This window comes from Perca flavescens, chromosome 17, assembly GCF_004354835.1.
Source record: "Perca flavescens isolate YP-PL-M2 chromosome 17, PFLA_1.0, whole genome shotgun sequence".
NCBI lineage: Eukaryota > Metazoa > Chordata > Actinopteri > Perciformes > Percidae > Perca > Perca flavescens.
The window spans coordinates 20,192,962-20,211,717 of record NC_041347.1 but is presented as its reverse complement, the minus strand read 5'-3'; the positions used below and the strand labels follow the sequence as shown (position 1 = coordinate 20,211,717).

Here is an 18,756-nt window from a genome sequence, read left to right as displayed (position 1 = left end):
CGTCTGTGTTATTGGACCAGTCCAGTTTATTATTGAAGTGAACACCCAGATTGCATGTCTCCACCATCTTGATGTTGACATTTATAGGCCACTGCTTAAAAGGGCTGAAGCCTTTTGTTATTACTTTAAGTACAAGGAACAAGAAATAGAAATATCAGGGGACTGCAGATGTAAATTAGCCTGAGGCTAACTCTGGTACAATGCATCAAATGGTAACATTTTTGTTTAAAATTGTACATGGTCCCTAATAAATAAAATAAACTAAAGGGTGGATGAAGGTAATTCTATTGGATTTCTTTTCTTTATTTGGTCAACATATAAAACGTCTATGCAAGGAATCATCTTTGTCAACCCTACTGCTTTCATTGCTGTACCTGCATATACTTGAAATGTTTCGCCATTTCATGCGAAGGCCAGGTAGTGTCAACCTCATGTTTAGCATTTCTGAAGCCTGAAGCAGGGTTTTCTGCTCAGCCCATTCTTGACACAGCCAAAAACAACATGCAACCAAAAAACTAATTCATCTAACAAATGGGCCTCATGCAAGAACATTTCTTATTGTTATCCTATACCAATTTTCTGTAAGATTTGGTTGTACAAGTGTTGCCCAAACTCTCTTATCAGCACAACCTTAAATTGCTCTTTTCAATCTGATTAACACCACCTGTTCACAAGGAAATTTGATCATTAACCTATTTAATGCCTCCAAATTGCTATATAGGGTGAATGGAGTAGAACAAGTCACCCATTCACAAAATTGTTGCCCAAGGGTAAAAAGAAAAACTTCACTCCTTCAGCAGACGAAACATAGCACACATAGGGAAGAGATTGACATCTGGTTAGATGCTAATGTGGCTTTATAAAGCAAACATTTTTGAAAGATTTCTGTAACCTATTAAAACTCTAAATTCATTCAGATTATGGCATTATGAGTCAAATAAGTGTTCTCTCTTGTGAAGAAAGGTAAACGGATCTAGACCACTCTTCAATTTTGTTTAGAAAATTCTACGTGAGAAAGTTGGTGAAAGAAAATTGGTGAATGTGACAAATTCTCTCCTATGTACCCCTTAAGAATAAATATGTTTGTACAAGTAGTTCTTGCATGTGGCCCAATGAATTTCTGCAGAGATTCTGTACATTTTCCCAAATATTTCAAAACATGCAGCTTTGGTAAAACTCTGGTCTGGAGCAGGGCTGGATAACCTGCACTGCTGACCCAGTTACGTAATGTTCCTTGAGTGTGAGTGTGAGTGGGGTATGAAAGGTTGTGTGGAGCTAGCACTGGGCTGCATGGTGTGATTGCCAGGAAGAGGCAGAGCTGACATATTATCACTTCCCTACAAAGTGGCTCTGCCTGAGGGTTGTAAGCTGCTGAGAAAAGCCAAGGGGTTGTGAACATGTATGAAGTGTGCATATTAGTATTAAGGTGTATCCACATGTACACAGAAAAGATGATAGAAAGGTAAGATACAGAAGGTATTGATAGGTAGATAGAAAGGCAGACTGAAGGAAAAATAGACAGAAATATGTACTGTCGGCACATAAAATGTCATAGAGGAATGACAATCCAAACAGCTACTTGAGCACAAGCACTCTAATAATATCCGATAAATGGTGGGAGTTACGAGCTGGCTGATATACTGACACATGAAGATACCAGAGAAGGTAAATAAGTTGTGTATTCAAGAGTCAAGTAGTAGACAAATTCAAAGAGTCAATTATCCATAATGCATCACCAGGTACTACTGAGCAAGTCCAATACTTTTTCATTCCTTTCATATTCAGATGAGGAAAAATAATAATAACCATTCCATCCAGAGAGAGAGAGAGAGAGAGAGAGAGAGAGAAAGAGAGTGAGAGAGAAAGAGAAGGAGGAAGATGCTGACATGTCTTCAGGCAGCAGCAGAGAGTCCTGGTGTCAACATAAGAGAGGGTGAATGACACGCCACTGAGAAGCGCAACGGCACACAGGTGTCAGCGAGCACTCTGCCCCAGGGCCAATGGCGGAGTGATGCTTACGAGACAAGGCAGAGGCGTATAAACCTTGTTGTGTGCCACGGGGCCTCTGTTACCTCGTCGACTCTCTTTTTACCTTGCCTTCCCTCTCTATCCATGCATTGCATCACCAAGTGAACAAGTGGTGATGGACATGGCCGGAGATACATGGAGTGACCTTGCTGTGTGCAAGTCTCTGCTAAAGTCAGTGTTCTTCTGGTGGATGTGTAGATGCAATGCTGAATAAAGATCTTGAACAACAACAAAGGCAGACAAGAATCATTTAACTGTAATGTGCTCACTAGCAAACATCATAAACAGTGCGTGAATGCCCATAAATATGTACATGCCTGACTACTGATGGTGGTATTATACGGTACATTTCGTTCAGCAATTATGAATCTGCCTAATTCGATGACTGTTGAGGTGGATATGTGCTTGAGAGTTTGGAAGTTAGCTGTTATGTCACCCTGGTGTTAACTTGTTTGTTACTGCCTGGAAGCAAATTAGAAGAGTGACAAACAGAGACTCCTCTGACTTCAAATAAATTACAAATAAGGAATGTGTTCCAGCTCCCTCGAACATAGGCAAAAAACATTGCTGTGACAAGGCAAAGTAAACTCAGTAACAGCATGATTTTCACATTCAATAGCCTTTTGACTTGAATCTTATTATGAGCTTCAACATTTATTAGCTTATCTAACATTGAAAATGGCTCAATACTTAAGTATTGCATTTAATCATGACATCCCAGTTCCGCAGGTTGGAAACTGTATTGTATTGTAACAATCTAAGCCAACATCTGTAAATGCTGTATCATGTGTACAGCAGTTTAAAAAATTCAAATCTACTCTTTGGGAAAATGACAAATACTACTTTTAAAACCGTGTAACTGAGTTCTGAGTAATAGTTATGCGCTCATTGACATTCTCTGCTCAATGTATTTTCCTTTTTTTTCCTCAACATTGCAATCCATTCAAATTAGAGTTCACGGTGAGATAAAGACTGCACCACCCCTCATTTAATGTTATATTATCTTAGAGTTTGAGCTGTAGCGTGTTATTGACTGAAGAGTGAACTTTAAAGATTATGGGTTATGTTTGGCAAGACCAAAGCAGGATGGAGAAGCGGAGGAGAGAAAAGTAAACGAGAAACAGAGATAAAAAGAGCTATTACGAGATTCTGAAACCAGTCAAGATATTCAAAAGGTTTTGGAAAATAGTGCAGGGTCTAACAGCCAGGGTATAACAAAGGCATTTATTTGTCAAGAGTCAATCCTCTACCCAGAATATCCTTATAGGTTACTGCATTAAGTGTTGCCTTTCAGAAAGTACAGATTCAATTGCATTACCCCTTCATAAAAGGATGCATAAGCACACATCTTCCACATTAGCTCTGTGCAAAAATACAAAACTATTATTGAAATAAAAAAAAAATCCATGTACATTATAATAAAGTGTCAAGTGTGAGGGTAGATAAAAAATGAAATCTGTCTGTCACAAAAGGTGTTGATTTGGGCTCGATACTTGGACAGCTCTTTTTATGGTGTGTATGTGTTTGTTTTTGAGCATGTACATTATCAGAGTGCAGGACAAGTTTTGTATGTGTATGTTTGAGGATATTTACAACCACAAAATTATAGTTCTGATTAAATCTGTCCACATGAAGTCTGCTAATTACCCAGAGAAACAGAGACATTGTTTCTGTTGTTGAGTTTTTCATGATGTATTGTGGTGGTGGCAGAAATCTAAAGGCAGATATGTCAACTCAAAACCTCGGCACACAAAACCAAACATGCCCACATGGTCAAATACCAATAGGGATAAGTGAATATATGTTTTTTTGTGCTTGAGGTGAACTCACCATTTAACTACAAATGTTCGGGAGCAAAATAATTGTGGTTACCGTCTCTAAGTGTGGGTGCTTCTCAGTAGGATCAGCAGTACCAACTCATTCACAGTACAGGGAGTCATTTGATTCAGTGTTAATATCAAAAATATTACTTTTACTATCATTTCCATGTCCTGTAAATCGATACATCAATTTAGGTGTACTGTTAGATATTTGATGTTAGCTTTAAATTGTCTGGATATCTTAAACATTACTATCAAATATCATTCTGCATCAAATGCTCATATAAAAGTGGATATTTTGTAATGCATTAAGTGCAAATTTCTCTTTCCAGCTTCCCATCACTGCACAGCCTATGCTAAATATGAAAGCTCTGCAGCTTTCAAAGACAACATTATCCCTAGTTACTTCAATTCAAAACTATTATTACACGTTTTATCTATACCAATCAAGGCTTCTTCAAATTCCTAAAATTGTGTACAAAGGAACAATTCATCACCTCCTCCAGCAAATGCTTTCAGTTAAACCAAATAAACGCTAGCAGACATAAGCACATAATATTTATGAGCTGCTGACTCACACTTGCTAAGAGGATTCTGCAAAAAATGCTCTGGTGCTCACAAACCAAACATATCAGAAATCCAACACCTCTGACATGAAGTAATGCTTTAGCAAGTATTCACATTAAATCCTTGTGTTCTATAAAACAAGAAAAAAATATTTACAACCCCTCGTCTGATCATGTTCCTCCCTGAGCTCTTCCTCTGATCACTTATCATGCCACACCAGACCCAGAGCTTCTTTTGTATTCACAGTGAGCCATTTCTCAGAGTTGAAAGAAAAAAAAAGCGCTTCAATCAAAAATATTTTCTAGAGGGCAAGACTGAAAACATTAGCAAAGCTGGAGAAACAACATTCACTGTGCAGCCAGACAGTGGTACCACTCTGTGCCAGCTTAGCCATGTCAGCCCACAGGACATCACTTCACATTTCATCCACTGGGTTATTTAGCACACAAGAGGCAACCTGGCCGGCAAATGTTTGGACATTGGTGGATGAGTGTGTTGTCCAAACTGGCCCAGCCATTGAGGCTTGCAATGGGATATCACGCGGTGCCATGTAGGTACTGATGCCATCCTGCATGTTTTACTGTCAAATTACTGCTCCTGCCCAAATGATCTGTTCCACCACACCAACACCTGGAGACCTGACCTACAGAAAGACATTAGTACTCTAAGTAGCAGAATGCTGCAGGGCATATCAGTCACATAAATTGTGTGCTGGACTGGCTACCGCAAATAATAGAAACCCCTTTTGAATGTTTTCAGTAAGGGCCCAGTCACATGTCTCTTATGCCATGTTCACATATTATGGAAAGGAATGGCAGAGATTGGACAAATTCTAATTTTAAACTAGTGAGCAATCATGTTATCAAGGTGGTTGTATGATTACAGAGAAGGTCTTGCAAGGATTAAAATACTGTGCATTGACAATACAACACAATATCTATTATATTTTAAACAGCAGACTCTGGCTGATGTTCAGGCACTTCCACATTAGTAATTGCCCTGTCAGATATATCTAAAATCTGTCGTAATTAGGACTTGGATATTGATGTGAATGCTTTTTATGAGTCGAAAGGTTGAATTTATGATAACTCCAATATGGCATTAATGTGGCATTAGGTGCATAGGTCAAGTAGTGCTTCCCCAAACCGTTTCATTTTAACTTTAGTTGGTCATTGGGTGATTTTTTCAAGTACAAACAAGCTAAGCACTTAGCAATAATGTCATGGTATCAAACATGAATTCTGTCCTTAAATCACAGAGCAAAGTAGTTAAACAGATCAACTATTTACAGTTAATGTTCACCCTTTACTTTAGTAAGTATGTTCCCTAGTCCCCTCTTTTGTGTTCAGAGTCTGGTCAGCGTGTTCATTACTCATGCCTGCACTGTAGCTCAATTTCTTTCAGTTCCTACTAGACTAGAGAGAGCTGCAATATTTTGCCCTGTTAACTGCTAAATGAGTAAAATTATGTGTTTGTCATGGGCATTGTGTAAATAAAACCCTTAAATTGCACTTGTCCCTCACATTCCCTCTGTTGCTTATCATCCCTTGTACTGTTAACATTTGAATTGGAATTATAGAGGAAGAATTATTTGAATGGCACAACAATTAAGCACTAGTGAGAGCAGACATGTTGAATGTAAGAGAGAGTCATTTGTACCAAAGGTTGCACAACATCTCATGCAATAATGTCCTGCTTCCCCATCACTCTCAGTAATATCGGATAATGTAACCACTGAACCTTCTGGCTGGAAAAAGCTGTTCAAAAACTTCCAAAGACAAAAAAACATAATCATACAGCTGCATGCACTGTTTTAGATTTGCATCCATACATACTGTTTAAAGTCACTGGTAATTATCTGGAAAGTTCACCTTTAATAATATGTTGTACTGCTTTTCTTCCATGGCATTCAGCGCCAACCTTTTGCTGATATGTGGGATGTGTGCATTGAGTGTGACTCGGCAGCTGTTAGACAGGCAAATGATGCCTGCCTACTTAGCAGAGACAAGTGAAAGGTCAGTGCATTCCTGGTGCTTTAGAGGTTCAGGGCAGCAGATTCAAACCTGCGGCTGAAAATCAATCATGCCCTTCAGAACTATATATCGCTCCACACCTTTTAGCTGTGATTCAGAAGAGGAAGGATGTAATGATAGATAGATGGAGACATAAAAAGAAAAAGAGAGGACCGAGGTTGCTTTTTTGAATGTTTGCAGTGAGGCATGAAGGCAGTGTGCGGGAGAGCACATTGTAGGGTTTACAGCTAACCCAATACATGCCTGGCAATGAGCATAGATAATTAGGCTTTGAGCATGTCTAACACTTGTATACATGTCTGGCAAGACAAAAGTTACAAGAAGGCTGCTAATAAAAGAGATGTATGCTATGAAAGTATGCTATCTGCCTAATTAGGTGAGAATTACAGCCTTGTCTTAATTGGCAATGAGGTATGGATGGATTTTTTCCTCTAAAAATGTGATTGCTATTTTCCTCCAGATGTCAGGAAAAGTTGATGGAGGGCTCAAAGTTGAGATGTTGCCTCCTTTTAATTCATCAAAAAGGAGCAGCAATGTTTTTTTCTCTCTTCAATTTGATGAGTAATTTATTGCTTTTTGATTAGTGTCTAATGGTTGTGTAGTCCAATGTGGCTGGTATTTCAAGCTACATATGTCTACTTCAGGTACTGTGCAGTCGTTTGTGAGTCAGACCACTGAGAACATTAAATTAATGGTCACACTGGGGTCAGACATCCACAGAAAATTTACACAGCCGTCTCCATGGTCTGTAAACGTCAAGAAACTGCAGGAAAGAGACATGCTGTATAATATTCCACAGTTTGAGCTATTGCCACTGACATACACATAAATGGCCAAGGGGAACACTGTCTGAGCAAAGTTGTGTCTCTATTCCATACAAAAGGCACCTCTAAGAATTATTTTTTTTACGTGCATGTATGCATGGATGAGAAAACAAAATGCCTACATAGCTGTTTTAGCATACTGTCCCTTAAGCCGTATAATTAGTGGGGCAACATGCATAAGTAGTGACAGCATGTTGTTGATTGTAGTAATACTCACTGTTGACACTGTTTACTATGCTAACAATATAACAAAAAGCATCACTCAATAATGGGCTGTGGTGCTCTTCTCAGGATTGCCAGACTGCATATTAATGCGACAGGTATAGCACAACATCTGCTGCCTGTGACTACAGTGAACAAAATATTGTCGTGACATTTCACTCCTAAATGATATATAATGTTACTGAGGTAACATACAAACACCTACCTCTTATGATACACTATATGATGTTTAAAAGACAACTAAAAAAAAAATTCTTATTAACCTACATCTAATATATTTCATGGACTACTGGGATGTATGTGTATGATTGTATGTGTATGTAATGTTATGTATGTTATGTATGTTACTGGTGCGCCTCTCGCGTGCAACTAGTTATCATCATTTGTGGTAATTGTGTATTCTATAGTCTGTACCACTACTTTTTATTATCTATAAGCTTTTCTAGCTTCTTTGGGGGACCCATTCACTCTACCCAATTAATCTTGTACCCAGCTGTATTATTGTTTCAAGTGGTATTGTGAATAAAGAAATGAAAGAAGTATACTATATGAAAACATACTATACAAAAACACAGATGTGCTGTAAATATATTATTATACTATTATTATATCAGTGAAATGTGTTTTAATGAATTTCACTCAAAACAAATAATTGTTTAGACCAAAAGAGGTTGCTGTACTGTCATACATAACTAACAGTCATTTAGTTAGACTAAGCACAAAGCTTACACCAGTCAAGTGTGGACTTTATACTGAGAAATGCACAAATTAAAGTGTCCGCACAGGCACAAAGAATCACACATAACCACACAGAAAGACGTCTGAGGAGAAAATGAAGGGCTACTGACGGTACAGTGAGGAGAGAAGCAAAAGGAAGATAAAATGAGAAAGAAACTGACAGAGAGAGATATAAGCTGAGAGGCAAAACTCTGGGGATGTTGGGGCTTGAGGGGGGGTGAAAGAAAGGAGAGCAAAATGACATACTCAGGAGCGGTGAGGCAAAAGTCTCATGTGATTTAGAGTAGATTTAGAAGGGGAAGTGCTGCAGGGGAGATACGCAGCAAGTAAAACTGCTCAGACCACAGGTTTGCAACATTGGGCCAGAGAAATACCCTCAGTACAAGAGAGGGGAGTTCAAAAAGTGGGACCATGTTTGATAACGGTTTACCCCTCCTCATCTCCAGCCATACACACAGAGGAAAATAAATATTCATTCCCTTCCCATGTACCCAGTGATAAAGACTTCCCCAAAGGGTTGTGTCTGTGAGTTCCATGTAAATGATCCATTCACAGTGGTTTAAGGATCGGGCTCCAAAATGTCCTCCTCCGTTTTAGACAAAGAACTCTGTCCAAAAACGTAATATCTTTGTTCATGCACATTAGCTATAATTAATTCACATATTCAATATAAAAAATAAGCCATATAAAAACCATTAAATAATTACAAAATAAGTTAAACCTGCATTATGAGATCTTTGACTAGCAGTTGCATGATTACTTATCTTTAATGCATTAATACATCTATGCAACCTCATTAATACATGACCACAGTCCCGCTGTGTTTGAATTAACAGGTAGATCCGCTCGGAATTTCTCACTTGGCTGCATCAAACAATGACATCACATGACTAACTCTGCACAGGCAAGTCAAGGCACAAGAAGACAAGTGACAGAAAGGCATTACCAATAGATTAATGTAAAAGAAACACAAGGCAATATAAAAATATACACATAAATAGGATTTTAAGAGTAACTTTAAAAACAAAATAAAAAATAAGCAAAAATGTAATAAGACAAATCAAACGGTAGAATGAAAATGACTGTGCTGTGCAAGATATGAATACATCATCCCAAGTTTAACTTAATAAAATGCAGTGGCAAACAGAAAAGACATCCTAAGAAGTCCCAATTTAAAAGAAATAAATTGGAGCAGATCTCAAGTTTGTTTCAGACATCTGGTGTATAAAAACTGAATGCTGCGTTTCTGTGTTTTGTTTTGACTAACCTTCCGATCGGTAGGCGACCGCTCTTACCGCCCCATACAGAGCAACATGGCGATTCCATTGGTCTCATTTCTGGCCACTTGACAAATGTAAGTATTCATTATTCAATATTCACTATCCTTTTTGGCCCCTTTTTTGTTTACTTTATTCACCAAGTAGTGCTCATTTCATGCTGGGCAGGTAGCGTCCACTCCAGTATTATACTGCAGTAATATTTGGGTGGTTGATGAGAGCGGTTAGACTCATATAGTCCATTTGGTGAGCTAAGAAGTTTACAGCTGTGTAAAGCTACAGCATAGGTAACACATCTCTGTAGGTTCAGCACTAACAACCTTTCACATTATCTGAGTTATTTGCTTTGATATTAATACCAACAATATTACTTAATCCAGTAAAAAATAAATAATTTTGGAGTGGTTGTGAAATTCTAAACATTTCGTTTGTATTTCTACGGAAACAACACAAGGTGTTTCGCTCAAACCTTTTGAAAAGCAAGTGGCAACATGCTGCTACAGGAGCAACTCTGGTATAAGCAATTTATTTTAGCAAACAATGACTAGCAGCCCCTCATTTCCCCCTGACAGATGGAGGGGACCCACCATAAAGCAGGAGCAGAAATCATTAAGTCAGCCAAAGCCCTGCAGTGTTGTTTTAATTGTGTGCTCTGGAGCTGTAGGCATAGCTTACCTGATTGCTGCCATAACTAACTGCCTTTACAGAGACAGACGAGATCTTCTGTGGATGTTTAGAGAGTGATTTGTGCTCAGAAGGTTCCTCAGGGAGAGGACTATGGGGAGAGATAGAGTCGAGGAATGAGGAGAGGAGACCGTTCATCGAGAGCGAGCAGATTGGACGCTCTCCACTGGAGAGAGCCTCGTCCGGCAGGAGATGCTCACGCACCTGGCTAATGCTTTCATGGCTCACAATTTACAGCAGGCCTGCCACTGCGTGTGGTTGGCACTGTCAATGTGACACCCTACAGAGGTCTGTGCCTATGGTCCCGACCTTCTGTGTGTGTGTCAGACAGCGCACTCATTCAAAGCGCTAATCAATGGCCTTTCAGCAGCTATGCCGCTGTATCAATCACTGAATATGGCTGAGCAACAGGAGAACGTGAGCACACACACAAAGTACTGGATTACAAAAGATGTATGCAATGCACACACACTCATCTGTATTATGAAATGCACAAGTACCCAGAAATACAGACACACAAAGTCAACCAGGCACACATCTACAAAAGGAAGTGAGATGGGCAGAAAGGCATACCTGTGCACAAGAAAAAAACACACACCTCAACTGATGGTTTGACAGGTTGGGAAGGACTTACATGCCCTGTCTTATGCATAAAGGCATATTGAATTCAGTTACAGTTTTCAGTTTGCCAAGACTTTCTACTTTGACAGACATACAAGTTAGTAAATCATTCCACTTAAAACAAGCTTTACTAGTTCCAGAGACTGCATTGTTCCAGGCAACTTTGCCATCAGACCTTGAAGCTTCACAGCCTTAGCCTTGTAAGACTGTCCTGATCTCGCGAGCTCCAGTTTTCTACTCACAGATCAGTCTGGCATCTTGAGATAGAGAAAATTTGGAGCTGTCGCCAAACGACCGACCAATCAGCTTTGATTTTGAGGCGGGTTTAGGTGTGACGCAACGAGAAGCGACCGTTACTCTAAACAACATGGCAGCTTCCACGGATGAGATGAGTGTAGCTATCGCGCAAGTTTTATCCGAATTAGAAAGTATTCCTTCATTGAAAGAAGAGCAACGGCACTGGAGGCTTTTCTCTGAGGAAAATATGTTTTTGCTCTTCTCCCGACTGGTTTCGGCAAGAGTTTGATCTGATTGGTTGATTTGGCCCGTCTATCACCAATAGACAGATGGTTTATCCAATCAGCTAACCAGTATTTTCGCCCCTTCCCAAAAGTTCTCCAACGGAAAGTTCCTAGATGGATATGCCGAGCAAATGCGAAGCAATCCATCTGGCGGAGTCAGGTTATCACAGCCTGGCTATAGTCTTCTAAACAGTGCAGACAGGTTACTGCAGCACAACAAAATAGACAGGAACTGTAATGCTAGTACTCATCATGGAAGATTTTTCAAAGCAGCTTCCAGCTGGTGTTTAAAATGATGTTAAAAATCCATGATTATTTTTTAATTATAAATGACTTCTTGGCCTCCTGCTGAGTCACAGTACCATCAGTACAGACAATCTCGACTGAGCCCTGGACCTGTAGAGCCGTATATCGCATGTGTAGCAGCCAGTCATCTCAGAGCAATATAGGTTATGTTCCCTCATCCTGCATCTTTCTCTGCCAGTTTAACAGTCTAAACACTTGTCTCGTCAAAAGAGACTATAATAAACTCAGAAGAAAGCCCGGCTTTACCCTCAGAGAGAAACAAATGTGGTTTACAGCAGTGATGATCTGCAGCATCTACCCCGAAGCTCTAATGCATATTTATACTCGAAAGTCATTAATCAGTCATGCACGGAAAATACAGCATGATAAAGATGGAATCACAGAATAAAAACTGGGGCCTCTTCACTGGGTGAGCATAATAACGAGCCATAGTTATTACTAGGGATGTAACGATTACCGGTGTAACGGTAAACCACGGTAAAAATGTTGATGATTACAATTACCGTTTTCATTTAAAATATCATGGTGGAAACCGCGTGTTCCCAGCTTCATCCGAGTCTCCTGAAGTTCCCGCACGGGCGCACTGCGTGGCCTACAACGTGCGTTTCTTGAAGTTGGAATCAAGGGGGAAGGAGGAGATGACAGCGCTCAGGACATTTATCAGCCTTGTAAAAAAGGCCATAGTAACACTTGCTCGCTCTCCTGAGATGATGTGACGAGAGTCATCGCTTTGATCTCCTGCCAATCACTCACGCTCAGACAGGAGAAGGGGACAGAACAGCAGCTGTAAACGTACTTTTGTCTTTATCATTCCTTTCCCATTTTCGGACTATTTGAAGTTATGTGTGTAGCCCAGAACATAAGTTAAAACTATTCTGTAGCTTGTTAAACTGTCATGGGTTTTACTTCCTCGTTATCTGTGTAAACCTTAAAGCTACGTTTATTCATATTTCAATAAGTGTTCTGCTACGTTGTGGTTTAGCCCGTGTTACGACGTGACGTATATTTGGAGAGAGAGAGCGATATTATCGCCTTAATCATATTGCTGTTGCTGTGTTTCTTATTGCATAGCTGATAGATGTGCAGATTGTTTAATATTACAGCCACGTGTTGATATTCACGTTGTGTTAGGGCAATTTGCTAGCAAGGTGCAATCGCCAGTAAACAGACTAGTGCTGTGGAGACACATGCTTAGCTATTTAAGGTGTATTACACTGTTTGCTCCGTTATGGATATGTGTGCTGTAATAGATGTGGCTTATTTTCAGTTTGTGTTACTGAGCAATATGTTACATTTATGTTAATTATTACAGAGAAATGAATGTAATTCTTAGTATTGTTTCTTGTTATATGCTGGTGGCTAGAACATTTAGTTTTGGTAAATAATGTTTATAGTAAGTCAGATGCTTATTAATGTGCATTATTATTTGCCTATATTTCAGAACCACATCCAACTTCACATGTAACGTCAAATACAACTTCATAGTTAACTTAATGTTCGAGATGTAAATAAATCTTCCTGGATCTCAAAGTAAGACATATCTGGTTTTTACCGGACATCCCTACAGCGGGCCGGTGTTTCAGTAGCCAGTTTTCAATCGTTTTTACAAGCCTATTGCCTATATTTTTGTAATATAATAAACACTCTTACACTTTTTGAAACTATTTCAGCTTATAGTCCTATCAGTGCTTTCTGAACATATTGAACACACTTAAAAACACAGCGATAATACCAATTTTTGGTCACTATAACCGTGAGGTAAAATTTTCATACCGTTATATCCCTAGTTATTACAAATCGATAAATGCATAAAGAATAGTAACTACACAGCCATTTGTTGCAGTTTAAGGTAGAATATATTATTTACTTAGTGATTAAATAGTAATCAAAGTATAACAGAAGCTGAATAGAAGATGTCTCCACATGTGTGTCAAGGTGTTTTTAAGCTACTTTGTCCACTTCCTCCAGCTTTTTTCACTGACTCTCCCTGTCTGGCGCTGCAGCCTTAGCTGCTCTTTGATGTGTGAATTTACCAGCAGAGGCAGCTGCATCAACAAAGTGTCAAGTAGACGTACCTGTACTCTTCCTGGGTGAAGATTGGGATGCGGGAAGGCTGAAGAACAGTGATCTCCACCAAGGTACTGTTAAACTTCACCGGCTCCCCATCATCATAGGCTATAACGAACAACTGCAGTGGGCAGGAGAGCACACATAAGCAACGCAAACATGCAAATGAAAAGGACAAAATTATTTTTATTTTTTTTACTCACTACACAAATAATTCCCTTTCTAAGGTTGGCAGGCATTTTTTTTTTAGACATGTTCGGCATCCTTATAAAGACAGACTGGCAAAATAGGATCTGGCAAGCAGCCTGCAAAGCTCCCAGAGAGCAAGTATGAATGTATTGATCTACATTCATAGACTGTGGAGAATGGAGCCTGGGGGAAGCAGGGGGGGAGTGGGGCGGCAGAGAGGGAGAGATAGGCAGAAGGAGAATAAACACAGACAAATTCTTAAAAAACTGAGAAAGAAAAACAAAAAAGAGACAGAGCATAGAGGTAGCCAGACAACATAGTGTAAGCGGCACATCTGCATTAGAGACCTAATATCCCAAAGCACCTGGTCCTCTGTTCGCAACTAGAGATATGCCTATGTAAGGTCACCTTAAGTTGGTAAAAAACCTTTATGTGAGCACTTGGGAGTGAATTTGTTTAATCAATTAAAATAACTCAATATCACTGGTCACAGACACGAGAGAAGCAATGACATGATCACTAAGACAATTCAGTATTAATGCCCTAAAACAGTTTTTAGATTTTAAAAAGTCATATCCGCTGATCTTCAATGAAATTTACAGCACACTAAAACATGCATGAGGGCACTAAACATCAACTATGAAAAGAAGACCTAGAACTTTGCATTTGTGATATAGGAAGATATCTTAATAATGATTATGAAGTATAACAGTGTTATCATCAATTATACTCACCTGTGCCCTGATTATCATCATTAGCATCATCATTATCAGTAACTCATGACAAATGTTAGCTAATGTAAGTATTTTGTACACTTTTCTGTAAAGTGTCCTACAATATACATAAATATTGCTGTACGCAGTTCGGCCACAATGGACATTTTTATATCATTTTGACGATATTAATTACCATATTGCCCAGCCCTAGTTCATGTATGTGTTTATTAAGGGGGGATTAGCTTGGATTACCTAAGCGCTCCTTCAAAGAGCAAATCCTTTTCTCCCAAATCTAACTATATAACTATTCACTATAAATCGTGTCTTTGACTGAATAACAGAATAACATTAACATCTTAGAAGTGACACAACGGCAATACAAACAGCAGATATTCACGGCCACTCACCTTAAAGGTGACACTGGGCTCCTCATTGAGGTTGACCTTAGTGATGACTCTTCCAGTTTCCACTTCCACACCAAAGATACTCCCACTGTATGGCGACCTGTCCAGGTCCACTCTGTAGCGGACAAAACTGGCTGGAGTACCCTGGAGGAAGGAGAAAGAAGAACATGAGCCACATCAATCCACTTATCTGGACACCACCGTTCACATTTTTAAATGAAGCCGTGACGCTTGAATGGGTGTGTCAAAGTAATTAGGTTCTGTACAATTTATACAAGCCATAGAGGTGTAGCAATATAGTTTGCTTAGGAATACAACTCTAGTATTGTTACATTTTATTTTCTCATCATACGAAAGAGCTGAAGTGGTTTAATTGAGAAAAGGTTGCTCTTCTCTCTGTGTAGCCTCAATAATTACCCTTATGTCTTACTCTTCTCTCTCCTCATCAGACAGCCTAATGTAAACTCACTGTTATTCATTGATTCAGACCTCTTCCCTTTCATTTGGAATAAAACACATCTCCATTAAACCACCACCCCTCTAGTCTCCAGAGTAACACACTTACATTTATCAGCGAGAGCCTGGACTTTAATATGACCCTTTGATGAAGATTAATCACGGTTCCTGATTACTAATCATCTCTATAGCTCATCTTTTTACAGTTTCATCTCTTTGGACCTTGAGTGTAGTCTGATTTTTTTTTTTTAAAGCTTTTTTGAAGTTCTGCTCCCTTGCCTAAACTGATTTTGCTCCCCAGGGATGGGGTAAAAACCTGGTGCTAGAGAAAGAGGTAAATCTTGTAGTAGCAGTGGATCCCTTGGGAGGCTTACTCACACAAATGTGTCTCTAAGAGGTTACAAAACTATCTGAGTAAATTCACTAAAGGGATTCTCAGAAAAAGGGCCTCATCTCTAAAAGCTCTTCAGCTTGTTTTCAAACATGAAATGGAAAAGATGTCAGGACAGGGCTACTAATAAAAAAACTCAACCCACAGAAGAATCAAATCCAGCGGCTTCTGTGGCAAGACATCTACAGTGATTGCAGCAGAGAAAGTTAAATGTACTTTGGTCAAGGCTAAACATACATCGTAGTCAACTAAGTAGCAGCAGCCAAACTGTAGTTATTATTCCCTTCCACTCTGCCTTTTAACACCCAACTTAGATTTAGAATTTCAGGACCATACAAAAGCATACCAACAAATAACCAATAACAAGACAATATCCTTTACTCATAACATAATATCATATTGCCAGACCTACAGCGCTGCGGAAAAAGGTCTGGCTAGTCCACACAACATTTCCCGGATAGGAGCACGGGAAGCACTGCCCCCCCTGGTAGCTGAAACGGGTAATTGCATTGTTTCAAAAATGAGTGGAATAATTACTTCTGACATAACCAGATATTTTATAAATACTTTAAAAACACAAAACAACTAAATGGGGATAGGTAATACATCTGATTTCATATAGGCCTACTGCTTTAGTAAAAAAAAAATTCAGGGCTCTGGCTCTCACCTGAGACCATTGTCGACGCATATGCAGGACGCAAAAAACAATAATTTGTTGCACTAGTCGGGACATCTTACCGTGCCAACGTTGCAATAAAGGTTGCCTAAATGCCATATAAATTTGCTGTCAGCTTACTAATTGAATGCGCGTTTTGTGTAGATTTGGACTTTTATACGTTTTATTCCACTTTGTTTAAACGGCGAAGTTCACCTCGTTCAGCTGTTTGGAGCTGACTGGTGAATGGGACGCTTGTATAGGCCTTGCTGGATACACCGTGACTCTGATTGTGAATCTACTGATCGCTTTGGATTACTTTTTTTCATGTCATTGGATTACGGCAAAATACTGATCGTTTTTCTTAACGTGTCTTAACGTTTTATGGTGCGATTGCGCTTGGTTTCTGCGTTTGGAGAGGCATCTCAACAGACTGTAGGTCCAACACTGATTGTTCACGGTTAGCCTACATGTTAGTTGAATTTAAGTGTCGGGGCATTCTGCCACCGTCTGTCTATTGTGCTCCAACACAGCCGTGCCCACGGGCGTCAGTTTGGTTTGAAATGTGCTGGGGACAGAGATGCATTCGGAGGTACATTTCCAGAAGTGCTGGGTACAATGACGCATACATTTTAATGTACAGGTGCATACAGGTTTAATGTACGTAAACAATGATCAATGATTGCCAAATTTCTCTCTAATATTGCTCCTCATAACCACGGAAAACTGTCAAAAAATAGAACCCAAAGTCCTATTATTATGGACGTTATCTGACATTTAGCGTTTCTGCTTCACATTTTCAGCAGGGCAGCGGAGCAGCTGTTGGTTGACTCCCCACGGTTCTCATGGGCTTTATAAGTCCTGACATGAAAAAGCTTAACGTGGTTTAATGTACCTAAACAACGATCAATTATCACCACATTTCTGGTTAGATTTTTTGACAGTTTTCAGTGGTTATGAGGAACATTATGAGAGAAATTTGGTAATCATTGATCATTGTTTAGGTACAAGCTTTTTCCTCGCTTTTTCCTCACCATAGCCTGTCAAGTTCTTTTGACAGGCGTAAGTGTTCATTACAAGGTATGGCCATGATACATTTGGTGATCGTTGTTGAGGTACATTAAACCACGTTAAGCTTTTTCACGTTAAGCAGAACAGGCAGCGTTGTGAACAGAGAAGCGTGCAGCCTTCGCAGCAGCAGAGCGGCTGTGTCTGTGCCTGCCTGTGTGGGGATGGAGATTGTTGTGGATTTTTTGCATCTGTCGCTCAAGAATTATATGTGTTATGGACTTCTTTTTTTAACTAAATTGAGCTCGAGGTTTTAAATTGTTACAATGTAATTTCAAATCTGCTTAAAAAAATAAACATATGTTTATTTAGCATGTTTGTTTTTGTCCATATGTGCTGTACAATGAGTTTTTTGTTTTTTTTGCCCCCCCTGGCTCGAATGTCAAACTCCGCCTATACTCCAGCAGCACCGGAACTATCCCGTAAATCAAACGTTGGCGATATAGACTACTCATAACAAAACACTGTGCAAAACCCTATGTTGTTGCATTGATGTGTCCAGATTTGACAGTAGATGTTCTTGCAAAAACTCACAGTGGCTCAGAACTGAGTCAAGTACTAAATAAACAGTACAATCGTTACAGTAAGATCTCAGTCTGTCTATGTCTACAGATATTTTCAGCTGTACAACACCTTTCTTGTCTGGTGTTTGACTCACAGACTATAAATGTTTTATGTCCAATGCTGGAGTGACCTCACTGTGTCATTAACATTGCAGAACATCAACAAAAATTTAGACATACAGTGCTTAGCACTTCACATCTAAATAATGCTTTCTTTATTGCAACATAAAGCATTTTTTATGTTTTGTTTTGCTTGCATTTCTTTTAATAATATTTATTACATGGCTTGGTTGAATTCTAATGTAGAATGCGGTCTGTTATTTCTTGATAACAGACCGCTGCTAAGGACAACACACCGTTGCCATGCAAAAGCAGAGCGTTGCCATGGACGCAGTTCTGTTCACTCTGGAGGACAGCTATCAATCAATCCGCTGAAAGAAGTCCGGATAATTTAGCCTATGAGCTGTGGCAAAAAGTGGGGAAACGTGGAGCAACTTCTGTCCTCCAATTCAAGCAATGACAGCAGATCTGATGAGCGTCTATCGCTAGTATCTTTCTATACTGTCTATGATTGCTAGCTACGCAGTAACTGCCGTAGGGACAACA

The 18,756-nt window shown here is 39.4% G+C and overlaps 1 protein-coding gene across 4 annotated transcripts in view; it reads right to left on the bottom strand.

Moving 5' to 3' along the window:
* Positions 1-18,756, bottom strand: part of pcdh15a (protocadherin-related 15a) — a 177,680-nt gene that overhangs the window by 42,291 nt on the left and 116,633 nt on the right. For all 4 annotated transcript variants that reach the window (XM_028603202.1, XM_028603206.1, XM_028603203.1 and 1 more), the window contains exons 22-23: positions 15,021-15,161; positions 13,717-13,829 (exon numbers count right to left, since the gene is read on the bottom strand). In XM_028603202.1, coding sequence (XP_028459003.1) covers positions 13,717-13,829; positions 15,021-15,161 — 254 coding nt within the window. The remainder of the gene's footprint in view (positions 1-13,716; positions 13,830-15,020; positions 15,162-18,756) is intronic.